This window comes from Aotus nancymaae, unplaced genomic scaffold (assembly GCF_030222135.1).
Source record: "Aotus nancymaae isolate 86718 unplaced genomic scaffold, 86718_ANA_hifiasm-v0.15.2.pri h1tg000108l, whole genome shotgun sequence".
Classification (NCBI taxonomy): domain Eukaryota; kingdom Metazoa; phylum Chordata; class Mammalia; order Primates; family Aotidae; genus Aotus; species Aotus nancymaae.
In genome coordinates, this window is record NW_026988523.1 from 12,110,213 (window position 1) to 12,127,053 (window position 16,841).

The 16,841-nt window shown below is 39.8% G+C and overlaps 2 protein-coding genes and 1 pseudogene across 5 annotated transcripts in view; 2 read left to right on the plus strand and 1 right to left on the minus strand.

The window, feature by feature from the left end:
- LOC105711737 (torsin-1A-interacting protein 2) overlaps positions 1-11,265 on the minus strand; it is a 36,748-nt gene extending 25,483 nt beyond the window's left edge. Inside the window, exon 1 of one of the 2 annotated variants that reach the window (XM_064370689.1) lies at positions 11,180-11,265. The gene's annotated coding sequence lies outside the window, so the exon portion shown is untranslated. Of the gene's footprint in view, positions 1-145; positions 230-11,179 lie in introns of those variants that run through there. The other variant, XM_012444604.3, reaches the window with a different exon arrangement.
- On the plus strand, positions 2,206-2,350 carry LOC135272413 (U2 spliceosomal RNA; annotated as a pseudogene).
- A 4,094-nt stretch (positions 11,266-15,359) lies between the features above and the next one.
- The window catches only part of TOR1AIP1 (torsin 1A interacting protein 1), a 36,166-nt gene continuing 34,684 nt past the window's right edge, over positions 15,360-16,841 (plus strand). For all 3 annotated transcript variants that reach the window (XM_064370705.1, XM_064370706.1, XM_064370707.1), the window contains exon 1: positions 15,360-16,056. In XM_064370705.1, coding sequence (XP_064226775.1) covers positions 15,582-16,056 — 475 coding nt within the window. In that variant the 5' untranslated portion in view covers positions 15,360-15,581. The remainder of the gene's footprint in view (positions 16,057-16,841) is intronic.

Below are 16,841 nucleotides of genomic sequence, written 5' to 3' on the forward strand. Positions count from 1 at the left end.
AGCGGCTGGTGGTGTCACACAGAGGCACTTGGCTTACTCTGCTTTGTTGGGAAGGTTATTGTGTCTGCTTGGTGAAACAGAGGAGCTGACGGGTCCAATGGGTCTTTTGTTGGTGCTGGCACTCTTGCCGTTGTAATACACGTACCCAAGTCTTAAGGCCTTGACACTGTATAGCAATGTAGAGGGGTCAGAAAAACCTGGCAGAGTCGTCTTGAGCGTAGATCCAGTGAAGTCTGTCTTGGGAGAACATTAATCAGGACCCAGTTGCCGTGAAGGAGCTGATGCTGAGTTGGATGGAGAATCTGGAATGCGTCACATACCTGTAAATGATAAAACTTCAGACGACTCATATGGGTTTTGCAGTTGCTCACATTATTATTAGAAACATGCATTTGGAAATTATTCAGGTTAGTTATAGGCAGATAAGAAATGTCTCATAGGTTTTCCCATGACTATTTAACATGGGTTCAAACCAATTGATCTGTTGGTACTAGAAAGAATTCTAGATCATTTATACTAGGACTAGCTTAATTTTTTTAGGACTGTATTTCTTTTTTACTCCATGTGTACCTTGCGAATAATAAGGTCTGTACAATCACGTCTAACTTAGTAAAACTTTGAGATCTCTTGTACATCTCTTCTGTAAAATGGGTGCCAGGTATGGCATTCCCATAATGTATGGGATAACATTAACAATGACGGGCTTTCCCTAATAGGTTTCAATCCATCCACAAAAAAAGCTTACACAATTTTTACATAATAGTCTTAAAAGCTAACCATAGGAAGTTGAATGAAATCCCTTTTAAGGCAAAAAAAAAAAAAAAATCAAAGGGGCAGGTCTCATTGCCCACCATCTAGTTTTATTGGTTTATGCAGTGTCAGTCTGAGAAGGCAAGTAAGGCATAGCCCTGAGCAATAGTCCTGAGCTATTCTTGGAAAATGCATAGTAAATCAGTTGGAATTTGCAGATACTATCATCTTTGCACTCCTTCATGACACTGAATGTAGCATGTAAACAAGGTGGGACAGTAGGATGTATATAGAAGGTCACCTAGAGAGTGTCACAGATTGTCAGAGTACTATATACCACGCCTTTCTCCCATGTTCTTTTTGTAAATTCTAAGGCTCGATCCTGTGAGAGTAATAAGAGACACTGGGGAAAGCATGGGTTAAAATATAAAGATCTGGCCTGAAAAACAGAAGGAATTATAGCCTTATTGTGGTAAGCCAGAACACTTTCTTACAGAAATAATAGCTGTGATTCTCAGATTTTAAAATAGTAAATTTAAAAGGTAAATGAAGAACCTCTGACAGTGCTACAACATGGGGCCCGTATTTTGATGGGAGCCCCAGAGCAGGTGAAAGAGAGTCCATATAGATATACTGATGTGTTTTCTGAAGTTAGGTAGCAGTATACAGTTGAGGGCTACTAACTCAGTTCCTCAGGCAGAGTGGACAAAAGGTGGGGTTAGCACAGGGTATAACAGAGTTCCCTGAGGGTCTATTGACAAAAGTTTCCAGAGTAAAAGATATTCAGCTGCTGAATTAAACCTTGGGTATCTAGTCATGGTACAGAGAGATGACGAATGAAACTTCCACAATGGTGGAGCCCAATAAACACAGAAGATAAAAAATAAAAAGTCTGACATTTAAATGATCAAATTTTGGATTTTTACAGCAAAATCAAATAAATACAACAAGATACTACTGTAGTATCAGCAAGATACTATTTTACATCCCCAGACTACAAAAACTAAGTCTGACAAAGGGGGTTCCACATACTGTAGGAAAAACCACTCTTCCCAGAGGACTCCTTGGTAGGAGTCAAGAGAAAGCCCTAAAGCTCAAAGTGCTCAGAAAAATTCCATCCATTCCCCAACCTTCAGTTTTCCAACTTCAGTAATCAAACAAGCACTAGAATTCCAAGTAATTCTGTATCAAGAGAACTCCACTGTTCCATATGTTCCAGACAAATCTTTCCTCCTCTCCTGTAGGCAAGAGTCAACAGGAGGCCCCAGAACCCCAAATGCTCAGAATAATACCACCCATTCAGCTTCCTCACTCATTCTTTAGCCTTAGAGCTAACGGATGAGTAGGAATAAAGAAAGGGGCCTGGGAAAATGCTAATGGCAAGATTCCTAACCCCCATACCCACCCAAACACTCACAGCTTCACTACCATTATCTGCTTAAAAGCATAAGGACCATCGCTTCTCGGCCTTTTGGCTAAGATCAAGTGTAGAAAGCATCAGGACCAATCTCATATTTGCATCTCTGTTTATGTCAATCACCACCTGAAACACAGGACTTCTTGGTTATATCTCATCCTCTTAAACTCAAATCTCCCATATGGCTCTATGAGCAGTGCAATAACAAGCACTATCCTTGCTTTATTTTTTTTCCCATAAAACAGGTGCCATTTTGCTATACTATTTATTTTGGCTATTTTTCTCTACTAAAATATAAACTTCCTGCGAGTGGGACATTTTATCTTTTTATTTACTTGCTATAGTGGCCAATAAATATTTCTGGATGAATAAATGACAAAAATAAAATGTAGCTTGAATTCTTACACTCTAATGACAAGACTATAAATCTCTAATCACTTTTGGAATTGGCATTACCTAGTAAAGCTGAAGATGTGCATTTCCTATAACTCAGCAATTCCACTCTTAGGCATATACCCTAGAGAAATTACACATGTACATTTAAAAACACGAATAAAAACATTCATGGTGGCACTGTGTAATAGCAAAATAACAACCAAAATGGCCATGAACAGGAGAATGAATAAATTGAGGTATTTCTGTACAATAGGATACTGTCTAAACATAGATGAAACTCAAGAATGTTGAGCTTAAAAAAAAAATGCAAATAGCAGAAGGAAAAAAATACATACATGCACACATTCTTATATAAACTTTCCACTAACATAAAGTTTCAAAAGCATATAAAATTAATGTATTGTTTAGGGATAAGTATGTAATAAAGCTTAAAAAAAAAGTATGAGTCCAAACCTCAGGATAATTATTACCTCTGATGGGAGAGGGAACGCTGGGGGATGAAGGGCATTCAAAGAATTTCAAAGAAAATTGTAATTTTGCTTCTTTAACTGGGTGAAGGTACAAGAATACCCACTGTATCATAAATCCTAATAGCTTACAGCATCTCTATTCAATATTTTATAATATTTAAAAAGAGAAAGAGATTAATAAGCAAAAACAAACTTTCACGCTGTGGACAAGAAGACCAGTAGCAGTTAATTTGCTCAGAGGCAAAGCAGGCAACTTTTACTGGGATAAAGAAGAGCCATATAGAAGGATATGGATCTGTTTTCCTCACAAAATTTTAAGCAGCCGTTTCTTCATAGAAATAAGGTAAAAGAAGCCTACCTAATGGTTGTACGAAAAAGAGGGTTTATCTTAGCATACTCTATGAAGGTATAAATTTCTGTGTAGGGAAGTTGCTATTTCATATGACACCTTTATACAAATTAGAAAAAGACACAGTTCCTCCAAGCAATCTACAGCTCAGAGAACTTTATTTGGCAGGGTATTAAATGGTATACAGTAACCCTCTGTCTGTTAGATAATAACACTTAGTAGCTAACCCTTATGGAGTGCTATTTTCTGTTCTACATACTTTATTTGTATTAACTCATTTAATCTGCTCACAAAGCCAAAGGACCCTCTTCCATTATGAATAAATACTGGCAGTGGGAGAAATCACCCCTTCTAATTTTTCACTGCCACACCAAAAAATACAGGACAAACTTCAGAGAGTCCTGAATCCTCTGAAATTACATATAAAACTCTTTATATACATATGTGTATTTTTTTCCAAAAAGATGGTAAATCTTTTTAAACTCCTAGAGGAATCTGAAATGACTCAGGACCATAGGCACTATGGTTCCTAATCATTTTGCTATCCAAGGTAACTTTTTTCCAACCCCACCCCTCCTCCCCCATTTTGGAAAGATGTCCAAACAATCTGCAGTCTCATAATAATTTCATTTGCTCATTTTTAGTGATCAGATATGTAGATCTGCCAAACAGAATTTCTAATAAAACAAAAAACTACTGTTACTAGCCTTGGTTTAGAACTTCCAATATTTTAAATTAGACAGAATACATTACATGCCTATAATATAGAGTTGGAAAGATCTGGATTTGTAAAATCGGCTTCCTTTCTCAACTCCATTAGCTTAAGTCCAAAGCAACTGATTGAAGGTAAATATATGACTATCATTAGGTGTTTAGAAATGCTGAAAATACCTTGAGAACTACCGTTACTCTACTGATTGTTAAACATAATTGTTTAAGTTATTTGAGGAAAGCACCATGTGCTAGGCCCAATGCCAAGTACTATGGATACAGAAAGAACAATCATTCAGGACTTCCAGATGTCTAGGGAATCCAGACTGGAACCAGTGACTTATGCGAAGGCTAAGGGCACTTGGAGGAATATAAAAAAGACCCCCTGTAGAGATCACAGGAAATTTAGGGAGGCCCACAACAGAAGCTGGGATGCCTGTATTTTCAAACTTCCTTCACTAAACAGTGGGCAAAAAAACAAAATTTGAGGAGCTTTTCTACTGCACAAATGCCATACAAAAGAAAATACAAATCAGGGGTTTTGTGTATGTGAATTAAAATAAATTTAAGATCCTTCCTGAAACTTTATTAAAAGAAAATTTAGAGAAGAAAATAGTACTTTCACACCAAAATAGAAATGTAGTTCTATTTCTCCACTGACATTTACATCAACCAACCATGGCAACTTTTTAATTAACTTCTCTAAAAAGTCTATCTTGTTCTTTCCAATTTCCTGAATGTATGTATATAATAGGCTCAAACCTGCCCTCAATCGATAAAAATTCCTTCACTCTTTTTCGTGGTAGCATAAGAATTAAGTTTCAGACTGAGTCAAGATTGGAATGATTTTTCTAGGCAATTTATCCCTTAGACTTCAGCCTCAACCAATTCCTCATATGATATATAAAATCAAGATAGGCACATAGAAAAAATATAAATGCTTTAAACTCTCTTGAATTCCTATTTTAAATATTTTCTTCTAGGGGGTAGTCAAAGCTAATCAATAATCATAACTTTTTTGTATGAGATAGTCTCCAATAAGTTTCATACACAAAGTGAAATCTTAAGAGCTTCCTATTTCACAACTTCTGAATGTAGATGAGAGATTAACGAGTATGAGAAAAGGAATCTTTCTTTTTTTTTAATTCATATAATCTAAAATAATTTTTTGTTGCAAATAAAATGCTCCTGGGAAAAAGTCAACTTGTTTTGTGAGAAAGTACTTTTAATTTCGCAGTTTTGAGATTACTGAGAGAAGGCATATGGATAACAATCTTCAGTACTATTTAGTACACACACTGTTCCCTCCTTAGAACAGACAGGCCAAATAAAAAATATGATCCAAGGTTAGAAAACAGCTGCAGAATGTTCTCCTCTCTCTTGCCCCAGGAACTGACAAACAAAACAGGTGTGTATGCATTGCTAGCATACTTTTTGAGGTGGATAACCATAAAGGTGAACAACTAGTTTAGAAACTTACTGGTACATAGAATAAAAATTCTATGTTGCTCTAATGCTCCAAAAGCCCATGGTCCAAATTCTGTCTAGTTTCACTTCAAAACACCAGCAGCCAAACCTTTAAGGCTAATATACAACTTTCAACAGTCAGATCCGGTGCCAAGCTTAGGTATTTCCGTTAACTTGTGCTAGCTATTTATTGTCTGTCTAAAACTAAAATTCTAAGTCTTGCTCAATCCTCTGTACCATATCCACTGTCATAATATCCCAGCATTATTATTTTCACAATTTACTCACTCATTTCTCTGTATTTTCACTCACTGGTGACTTATTCTAGGGAGTCTGAAAAAGTACTAGCCTAGGAACAAAAACCATTCTAACTATTTCCTTAGGAAACTGTTTTTTTATACAGGAACTGAATGCCTGGCGCAGTTCAAATTCTATATATATTTTCTGAGTACAGAAAGTATTTCTTTCCTACTTACCCTTCCTATTCCCTCCAAACTCCTTTGACTTGTGTCTGCAGTTTCAGTTGACCACGTAGAGGTATTAAGCTATGCATGAAGGATCAAAGAGTTTGCTAAGATTTCTGATAGTGGCCACGTGCTCACGCCTGTGATCCCAGCACTTTGGGAGGCCGAGGTGGGTGGATCACCTGAGGTCAGGAGTTCAAGACCAGCCTGACCAACATGGAGAAATCCCGTGTCTACTAAAAATACAAAATTAGCTGGATGTGGTGGCACATGCCTATAATCCCAGCTACTGAGGAGGCTGAAGCAGAAAAATCACTTGAATCCAGGAGGCGGCTGTTGTGGTGAGCCAAGATAGCGCCATTGCAATCCAGCCTGGGCCATAAGAGCTAAACTCCTTCACAAAAAAAAAAAAAAAAAAAAAAAATTTCTGATAGTGAGCAGCACAACCGACTGCCAGTTTTAGTTTAACTTCCCTAATCACTTTTCGTTCTACTTCAAGTCAACATATTTTTATTAAACTTTTTATTTTGAACTAATTTTAGACTTACAGAAAAGTTGCAAAAATTGCACAGAGTTCCCTTATATCTTTCATCTAGCATCTTATATAACTATAGTTATCAAAAATAAGAAATTAACATTGGTACAATTCAATTAACTAAACTAAAGGCCATGTTCAAATTTCACCGTTTCTTCCACTACTGTCCTCTGTAAGTTCCCAGGGCCAATCCAGGATCCCCACTTCATGTAGCCTTTAGTTGTTATTTTTCCTTAGTCTCCAGTCTATGACAGTTCCTCAGTCTTTACATGTCCTTTTTGACCCTTTCTTGTCTTTGTGACCTTGACACTTTTGAAGAATACTGGTCAGTTACTTGGGGTTTGGTTTTTTTTTGTTTTTAATTTTAAAAAATAGAGATGTGGTCTTGCTACATTGCCTAGGCTGGTCTCAAACTCCTGGGCCCAATCAACCCTCTTGCCCTGGATTCCCAAAGTGCTGGGATTAAAGGCATGAGCCTCTGCACCCGGCCTGGCCAGTTATTTTGTAGGATGTTCCTCAGTTTAGGTTTTTATAATATTTTATCGTGATTAGAAAGATAAAAAGGTTATGCATTTTTGGCAAGAACAGCAAATACCACAGAAATGCTGCTGTGTCCTTCTCACTGCATATCTTTGGGTTCATGATGTCCTTGCCTTATTACTGGTGATGTTAACTTTGGTCACTTTGTAAACATAGTATCTCCACTGTCAGATTACTATTTTTTCTTTGTAGTTAATAATTATCCTGCGAGAGATACTTAGAGACTATGTAAATATTCTGATTTTCCTCTAACTGGATTTTGTCTGCAACAACTACTTTGGTACTGTTTCCCTAACAGTGGTTTTGTATTTCCTTCTTTCTGTCTATGTTTATTAACTGGAATTAATAATAAATATAAATGTTTATTAATTAAAGTTGTCCCTTCCCCCCCTACTTATTTATTTATTTAGCAATATCAGTATAAACTCATTTTATTTTATGGGTTAAAGTCCAATACTATCATTATTCATTTTATTGCTCAAATTGTTCCAACTTGGATACTAGGAAGTCCTTCAAGTTGCTTCTTGGGTCCTTTCGACAAGGTCCCTAACTTTTTTTTTAGCATTTCCTTACTTTCAAGCACCACAAGATGCTTTAGGCTCATCTAGGATTTTCTCTGCCCCTTGCACTGAAATCGGCCACTTCTCTAAAAAGTCCCAGTTCCTTTAAAAGCCAAGATGTGGATGCTCAGTGCTACTGGGTTAGAACTATTAAGCCAGACAGGCAGACAACAAGTGTTTGTTTCCTCACTATATAAAATTTATTAGCTGGGAATCATTAACATTACCTAGGCGCTTGCTAAAAGTACAAATTCAGGCCCCAACCTAGACCAGAATCTCAGACTCCTGCAGGAATTTGTTTTCACAGATTTGCCAGATGTCTCTGGTGTTCACTATAAAGTTGAAGGAGGATTGGTTTACAGTTAGTTTTCCTTCATTATAAATCTTGTATTTTTAATTTTAAAAAAGGAAAGCTTAAACCTTATAATTTGCCTTGTGTATAAGTTATATTTTTACTACAACTAATAAAACTATAGGTGAATGGCCTCATCTGTTAAGGAACTAAACATTTTCCTAATCTTTATTTTCCTACAAAATTTGTTAAAAATCTAGTGGTCAAAATAGTTAAAAGTGGGGTGGGGGAGGGATAAGGCAGGCGCAGTGGCTCATGCCTTTAATCCCAGCCCTCTGAGAGGCCAAGGTGGGAGGATCACTTCAGGCCAGGAGTTTGAGACCAGCCTGGGCGTGGCAGTGTGTGCCTGCAGTCTCAGTTAACCTGGGAGACTGACGTGGGAGGATCACTTGAGCTCAGGAGTTCAAGTTTGCAGTGAGCCATGATAGTGCCACTATACTCCAGCCTGGGTGACAGAGCAAGCCCTTGTCTCAAAAAAAAAAAAAAAGGTAGTTATAAAGTACCTCTCTATACAGTACTTTAAAAAATATTGTAGTCAGGTACAATGTCTCATGCCTATAATCCCAGCCCTTTGGGAGGCTGAGGCAGGAGAGGACTCCTTGAGCCCAAGAGTTCAGAGAAGAGCCTAGGCACTAGGCAACATATCGAGACCTTGAATACACAAAATAATACAAAAATTAGTCAAGTATGGGGTGTGTGCCTGTAGTCCCAGCTACTTGGAAGGCTGAGGTGGGAGGATCACTTGAGACTGGGAGGTCAAGGCTGCAGTGAGCTGTGACTGTGCCACTGCACTCCAGCCTGGATAAGAGAGAGATCCTGTCTCAAAAAACAAACAGACAAAAACTGTAAATAATGTTACTTTTATACAAAGAACTTATAAGTAAGCCTCCAGGATCAAGTCCTGCCTATAAATAGGACCTAACATCCATAAAGCAAATCTACCAATATACTACCAATATAGAACCCAGCATAGAACTATCCTCCAAGGTCAGACTGCCTAGGCCTAAATGACTGCTCCAGCTTCTGACTTGGTTTTGTTTTTTTTCTCTCTCTCTCTCCCCTTCTCTGCCCTTGGTTTCCTTTGTTTTGTTTTGTTTCTGAGACAAAGTCTCCCTCTGTTGTACAGACTGGAGTGCAATGGAGCTATCTCGGCTCACTGCAACCTCCACCTCCCAGGTTCAAATGATTCCTCAAGCTTGCCGAGAAGCTGGGAGTACAGGCCCCCGCCACCACGCCCAGCTAACTTTTTTGTATTTTTAGTAAAGACGGAGTTTCACCATGTTGGCCAGGCTGATCTCAAATTCTGACCTCAAGTGATCCACCCACCTCAGCCTCCCAAAGTGCTGGGATTACAGGAATGAGCCATCACACCTGGCCTATTTGAACTATTAAAGGCAAAACCAGGCAGCTTCATTTATGTAATTAAAACAAAACCCCAGAAGAAACGAATGTTTTAAAATTTGACTTTTTGCAAAAATGTCATTACATTTATTTACATGATATATACTCATGGTCAAGGGCTGAAGGAAAATCTCTAAAAACCAAAACAAAATGATTTGTTGAGGTAGTGGAATTACAGATACATTTTCTTCCCAGAAATTTCAATTACCGAAATTATGCGCACAGATCATACCTGAGCCATGGCACCAAAAAAAAAAATCATGTGCCAACTTCTTTAAATATTAGTAAAGAGGAAAACAGCCCACACAGTGACAACACAGGAATTCAAACCCAGCTATGACTCCAAAGTCTACGCTCATTATTGATGTTAGGGATGCCCTTTCTTATTCCCAAATGCCTGATTTCTTGCAAAATTTATGATAATGTATGATCACCTACTGAATTCCTTCTTGTGGGACACAGTTTAATTCAGTGGTTCACATGATGCAGAAATATTAATGAAATTTTAACACAATTAAAATTCTAAATGGTAAACAAAAACAGCCAATTCTTCATTCTTTCAATTTTTTTTGGAGGTTGCAGAACCTCCAGGTTAATGTGCCTTCACAGTTGGCTTAGTGAACAACCTCAAAGTGAGAAAGTAGACAAGGCTTCTTGAAGCAAACTTTCCTTCAGGAAATTCAAGTAGCACTTCAAAGAAGTGTGGATTTTCCTGGAATACAGTTTTGACTTCTGTGTTCATGGAAATGAATGGAATACAGAAGTGACTTCTTAGGCAAAAATAAGTTATATACAAGATACAATACATTATTAAAATACCCCATAATCCTCAAATAATTAGCTAAATTCTGAAGCTAATTTCTTTGTGAATTATTGAAGTTCTCAAGCTAACATTACCTCTACATTAGAAAGAAACTAGATAAAATAGTGCTTAAATGAGTCACCCAAGGTTACGTAATAAACCTGCAGAAAAACAGGTAATCAAGTTGTGGACTGCACGTTCAGTATAATAAACATTACTGAAGAGAGGCACTCACTTCTCACAGCAAATGTTGGTTTTTCAAACTGTTCTAATCCACACAAAGGCTTCCAAGAACATCTATAGTTACTCTACTTAGAGTTCTTTTTTTTTTTATTAAATGTTTCCGCTGGCCCCTTTATACTCATGTTGGGCTGAAAAAATAAAACTCAAAAAACATGGATCGCTGCCACAGCTTAAAACAAAGAAAGGACCTTTCATACAGATCCAAAATAAAATGTTTTAAAACCTAAAGACAGGTAAAACAAAACCAGTATGTCTAATCTGTGTAACTAATTTCTGGATCTGTGTAACAGTATTAAGTCTGATAATTAAGCATTACTCATAAAGTAGAGAGTACTATGAACTTTGTTAAAAGAAGGAAAAGGTGCAAACTTTTTTATCCGGTATGAAATACAACTAAGAGTATGGTACATATATAATATATAAGCAAAATGGTAGGAGGTCTTAATAAAACTACAAGTTTGCCCTTTTTAGCACTATGTTTTTTTTAATTACTATCTTTTCAGGATTAAGATGATGAATGCTGAGATCCTAGGCCTGCCGGGCATGGAGTAATCGCCGCCTACACTAGTAGGGAAGTTTCCCACTTACATTTCGAACCCTAAAATAATTCTGCTTCTCACCTTAAAGTTTAAAGCTAAACATTTACTCACATCTTAACCCGTTTAATATTTATAAGATTCTGTTTCTTTTTGTCCCAAAACGAAAATATAACCCCAACCTACCTCGTTTACTGTTCGAGTGAGGCCAGGTGTGGTGGCTCAAGCCTGTAATCTCAGCACTTTGGGAGGCTGAGGCGGGAGGATCACTTGAAGCCAGGCATTCAAGACCAGCCTGGGCAATAGAGTGAGATTCTGTCTCTACAAAATTAAAAAATAAAGTAATTAGCGGGGCATGGTGTTGCGGGCCTGTAGTCCCAGCTATTCGGGAGGCTGAGGCGGGAGGATCGCTTAAGCCCAGGAGTACGGGGCTGCAGTGAGCTATGATCGCAACACCGTATTCTAGCCTGGGTGACAGGGCAAGTACCGGTCTCAAAAACAATAAAAATTAAAATATCGTTGGGCAATAGGGAGGTGGGGGTGGGGAGGGACCGTTTCTGAAAGCCCTTTTGAAAAATTTAGTATATCGGTTCCAATACTAAAACATGGAAAAGCTATATAGTCATTTTGTTTACTTACAAATTCTGGCGGGGTTTTAAATCGTAGAACTGTTAGTATCAGGGGAGCCCTTCGAGTGTTCTTTCCACTCCACACCGTCCGGCTGTACCCAGCGGCCGCCGCGGCCCGAATGTCGTCCAGCGTCCCCGCCCATATGACAGACACTTTCCGCGGGAAGGAGCCCGTTGAATGCTGGGAGTAGTAGTCTCTGTGCCCTGCCTTCTGCCGCCTTCTCCTCCATCCTTCGCCCTCTACTGCCAGGTCGTCTGACCCAGCGATAGGCGCGGTAAATGTGTGCAACCAACCTGCAGAGGTCCCCGAGTTCTCAAGCTATCTGACAGGATTGCAGGAATCTCTGCAAGACGTCTGACCACCCTGACCCATATGACCTAACTCAGAACCAACACAGTGAGAACCAGTACCGAATAATAAGGGCAAGCACCGTGTCCTGGAACTCACCCTCTGTGCCATTAAGAGGAGCATGTCCTCAAAAGAGCTGCCTAATCTAAATCTGTTTGCTCGTGTGTCAAATGGGGACGTTGTTTACCTCATAAGATTGTTATGAGTAAATTAGATAACATATGTAGCGTGTCTGCTAAATGACAGTAGTAACAAAAAATAGCTATTGCTTTGATCTATTAATTTTATAAATGTGAAAATTAAGAGATGGTGAGCAACTTACCCAAGAACATACAATTGGTTGGGGGCAAAATCAAGTAAGTCTAAATTCCTGTTCCTGACCCATGCCAATTCAAGACAACAGAAGAAATCTACTCATGTAAAACTCCCTTCCTCTTTCCTCATTTTTTTTCAGTGACAGTCCTGACCAACACACTATTTTACTTATTTTGATTTTTGCTTGACTCCTCCCATAGAATATAATCTCTAAGAAGGCAGAAAACGTTTTTTGTCTTTTAGTCTATTTTGTTCACTGCTGTATTCCCAGCACAGACAACAGGGATTGCCTACTACGTAGTACCTCAAGAATTTACTGAATTCATAATTCTTCATGTAATATGACTTTTGATGCCTTCATTTCTCAATCATCCTCTTTTGGCAGAAGTGACGGGATTTGGTAACACTCTTGGATGCTGTTTAACAATTAATTGCAATTTCTAATTCAACAAAGTAGAATACTATATTCCATTCACTTCATTGTGTTTAACTTCAGTGTAACATTTCCAGCTAGATATTTTCATTTGTATTATTAAAATATTTTTTCCAATCACTTGTAAGAATGAGGAATAAATGGAGCCAGCTACTATGTCTTTAATTAACTTCCTATTTAATATTTTAATCATCTTTTCCTTATTAAAAATAACAATGTTGCCTACTTCATTTCTACTACTAAGTCACAATGGATAGATACTTTAACTGAATTTCTACTTACCGTAAACGAAAAGTTCCTATACAAAATTTATTGTTTTAAAATGTTTCATTTAAAAGAATTGGTTTTGGCTGAGCTCAATGGCTCATGCCTGTAATTCCAGCACTTTCGGAGACCAAGGTCCACTCTTACAGACTGGATAATAACTACAACAGAATATCTAGTTTGACAGCAGTTTAGCTTTGCCTCACAGTGATGAAAGTTTGGTATCTGCACGGTTTCTAGGTGAAGGAGGCAATCACAGTAGAGGTATGTTTCTATATGCTTACAACCTAGACAAAAGAGGGAAAATCCTATGCACATATATATGTTAGCATTAAAGTTACCATGCCTCTAATTTTACAGTAAGTGTCTCGTTAATTTAGTTGAAAGGCCATTCCTAAGCCTTTACAAGCAGTTTTAATTACAAAATATGCATAGTCCGATTATTGAGTAATATGTAGAATCTTTCAACTTCTAATTCAACTTGAATTAGTAGACTCTCTTGTCTCCTTTTTAATTTGTCCCTCAAACATAAGTTTTACAAGCCTGTATCCAAGATTTATAAGCTAGTATTCCAGTTTCTACAGTCATCTCTTTGTAAAATGTTTCAAGGAGGCTTTAATGTTCATAACATGAACTCAATATATTACTATAAAATTTACATTTAATAAGTAAATCTATTAAGGAATGTTTACTATCGTGTTACTAATGAGTTATCTAATAGCCACTTTAAAGAGAAAGCACTACTTAAAACATAAATTAAAGCCACATATTATGGTATCAGTACTTTTCAGCATTTTGTTGGAGAAGAGTAAATCTAGCAAATTTCCAAAATACAGCATCTAATCCAGGCTGACAAGAGAGAGTATCCTTTTCACTTTTCCTTAAAAGACAAGAAAAAGAAAGAGAGGAAGAAAGAGAGAAAGAGAGAAAGGGAGGGACGGAGGGAGGAGAGGAGGAAAGGAGGGAAGGGTCTTTCTTGTTACTGTTCCTGCAGTTTTTTAAAAAGCTATATTGTTTATAAACCTACAGTAAACTAAGCTCCTAACAGGCCAAACCCTATCTCACTCTAAAGCTGTAACTCCTCGTGCCTGTGGCCAAATTTATGGACAATATTAGTAAAAACAGTACAGATTACGACTTCAGTAGTTGAAATTTGTGCCAAGTTTGAGCAACAAATGAGTTGCTCAGAAACATTTTAAGATTACTTGGAAGAATAAACAAACACCTTCATATTGTTCAGAATCACTCATTGTAACTGGTATCCAAATTACAATTTTTAAAATCTATTCACTCTAATCAATCATACAAAGTCCTACAAGAAGTTGTACATGTGAAAGTAATTTAAGCTTTTTTCTTTTAAGGCGAGGGTTTCACCCTGTTGGCCAGGCTGGTCTCGAACTCCTGACCTCAGGTGATCCACACGCCTTGGCCTCCCAAAGTGCTGGGATTACAAGCATGAGCTACCGCGCCCGGCCTTTTTATTTTTATTTTATTTTTTGAAGTAAGCTTTCTTTCAATAATTACTTAGACTTTACACGAACTTAATCGACCTTCCCTGAGTGTGTCTAAATTTGGTTAGGTATTTGAAAATTAGCCACATCTGTAAACATGGTATATGGAGGTGAAACAAATAGCTTTTATCATGCTGTCTTATTCCATAAAGTCCACAAAACATGCTAAATCAAATGTAGAGTATCACGTCATGTCCAGAATAAAAGTAATGGATCACAACTTAAAATTACAGTGTCGTCTTTAATCAAAAAACTTGTTCGCTTCTCACTGTGCATAATGTAGCACTAACATGGTCTTCCGAACAGTGTTTCTTGGTATAAAACCAAGAAATATTAAAGAACAGGAATAAGGTTATGTTTCCTATGGGTGTATTTCAGAAGAGAAAATATTTCCAACGACTATGACTGTAGATGGGATTTTGTACACTCTCAACAGGTGACAAAATTTAAAACTAGGTAACCGCCTTCATAAGGAACTTGAAACTAAAATTTTGGCCACAAAAACATGACATGTGCAAAAGTTCTCTCTCTGGCCATCACGCCGGCTAGGGACACTGGGAAGGACATGGCCAACGTAACAGTCGATCAAAAAGATTCCAGGGGAACTGCGCAACAGCCTGGGGCCAAGCAGCGAAACTTGGTCTTCACCCTCGTCTCACTCGTTTTTCCGGAGCCTTCCTGCGTGCAGGCAACACTTGCCACGAGCGGCTGGACTTGGGACAAGCAATTTGCCCTGCCACCCTTCTGTCGCCCCCACCCCTCCGTTACTTAAGACCGATGGCAGAGACGTCCTCCTCCCCCTTCTCCTCCTCTTTGGTGCCTCCAGCCAGGAGGCGGGAGCGACCCACAGCAGCTGACCCAGCTCAGGCACTGCCTCTCCCACAGCCCTCAAGACACACCATGGGCCCAGAGGCAGGTTTGCTACACAGCAGTGACGACGCAGGTGGCGGCCCCGGCGACACTCAACTGCCTCCCTGACCACAGCGACCACCGCCTAACATCCCGAGAAGCCATCGCCACCACCGGCAAGAGAACGTAGGGTCCATTAAAGCCAGCTTCGCGATCAACTCAAGCTACGTCAACAACTATGGCGGGGGAGGGGCGGCGGGCGGAGGCGGTGCAGGAAGGATGGGGTATGTACGTCACCCCCAGGGCCCCCATCCGAGAAGGAAGGGGCCGGCTCGCCCCTCAAAATGGCGGCAGCAGCGATGCGCCTGCGTACGCAACGCCTCTGTCGCGCCAGGGCCGGCGGGAAGTGAGGTTTTCTGAGGAGCCGCCAGAAGTGTACGGCGACTTCGAGCCCCGGGTTGCCAAAGAAAGGTCCCCGGTGGGAAAACGAATCCGGCTAGAAGAGTTCCGGCCCGATTCTGCAAAAGAGGAAGTGAGAGAAAGCGCGTACTACCTTCGGTCTAGGCAGCGGAGGCAGCCGCGACCCCAGGAAGCCGAGGAGATGAAGACGCGAAGGGCTATCCGCCTTCAGCAGCAGCACTCAGAGCAGTCTCCGCTACAGCCGTCTCCGGCTACGACTAGGAGAGGACTGCGGGACTCTCATTCCTCTGAAGGTGAGGACCGCGGAGGTAACAGTCCCAGACGCGCGCCCGGGAACGCGCGGGGGCGGGGGCGCGCCTCGGTGGATCTCACCCCCGCCTGGGTACTAAGTACTGGAATTGGGTACTGGGTATTGGGTACTCCTCAGCCCCCTGTGAACGTGTGCACCCGTGCAGGGTCCATCCTTGAACCGTTAGCGGGAAGGAAGCGCCGAGCCAAGGAGTGGAAAGATGGTCGTACGGAGCGACCCAAGCAGGGCTGGGGCGCTCTGCCCAACATCGGGCATCAATTTAGGGGAGTCAGGGCTGCCTTTTTCTGCAGGCCTTCACGAGGGGACAGCGAATTACTCTAGGTTTGGTTTCATTTCGGTTCCCTCTACCCTGCGGATGTTTCTACCGAAACCACTTCCATTTCCTTCTTTAAAGCTCACGGGCCAGAGTCTCCAGCTGAGGATCTAACCTTCCAGTCTTTTCCCCTCCCCACCCAGATGGGTAGAGCAGGAGGAGAGATTTTGTGAGTGGGCATTTCGAGGGGTTGCCGAGTTTAGTGAATTGATTTGAGACCTCACCCAATGCTTACACCGAAATGGGTAACTCATTTATCCTGCACTGATGTGCCCCAGTGTCTGATAAACTTGAGCTGATTGCTCTTTCTCCAGTGTGGTGGTCCCTGCTAAAAATTTGCCACTTTGGTGACTGTCACTGTAACCTAAAGTAGTGTGGCAAATCAGGCTGACAAAGCAACCTGAAAAACAAGACTATTCACTAGCGTTTTCATCTAAATGAACAAAAGGGATGCT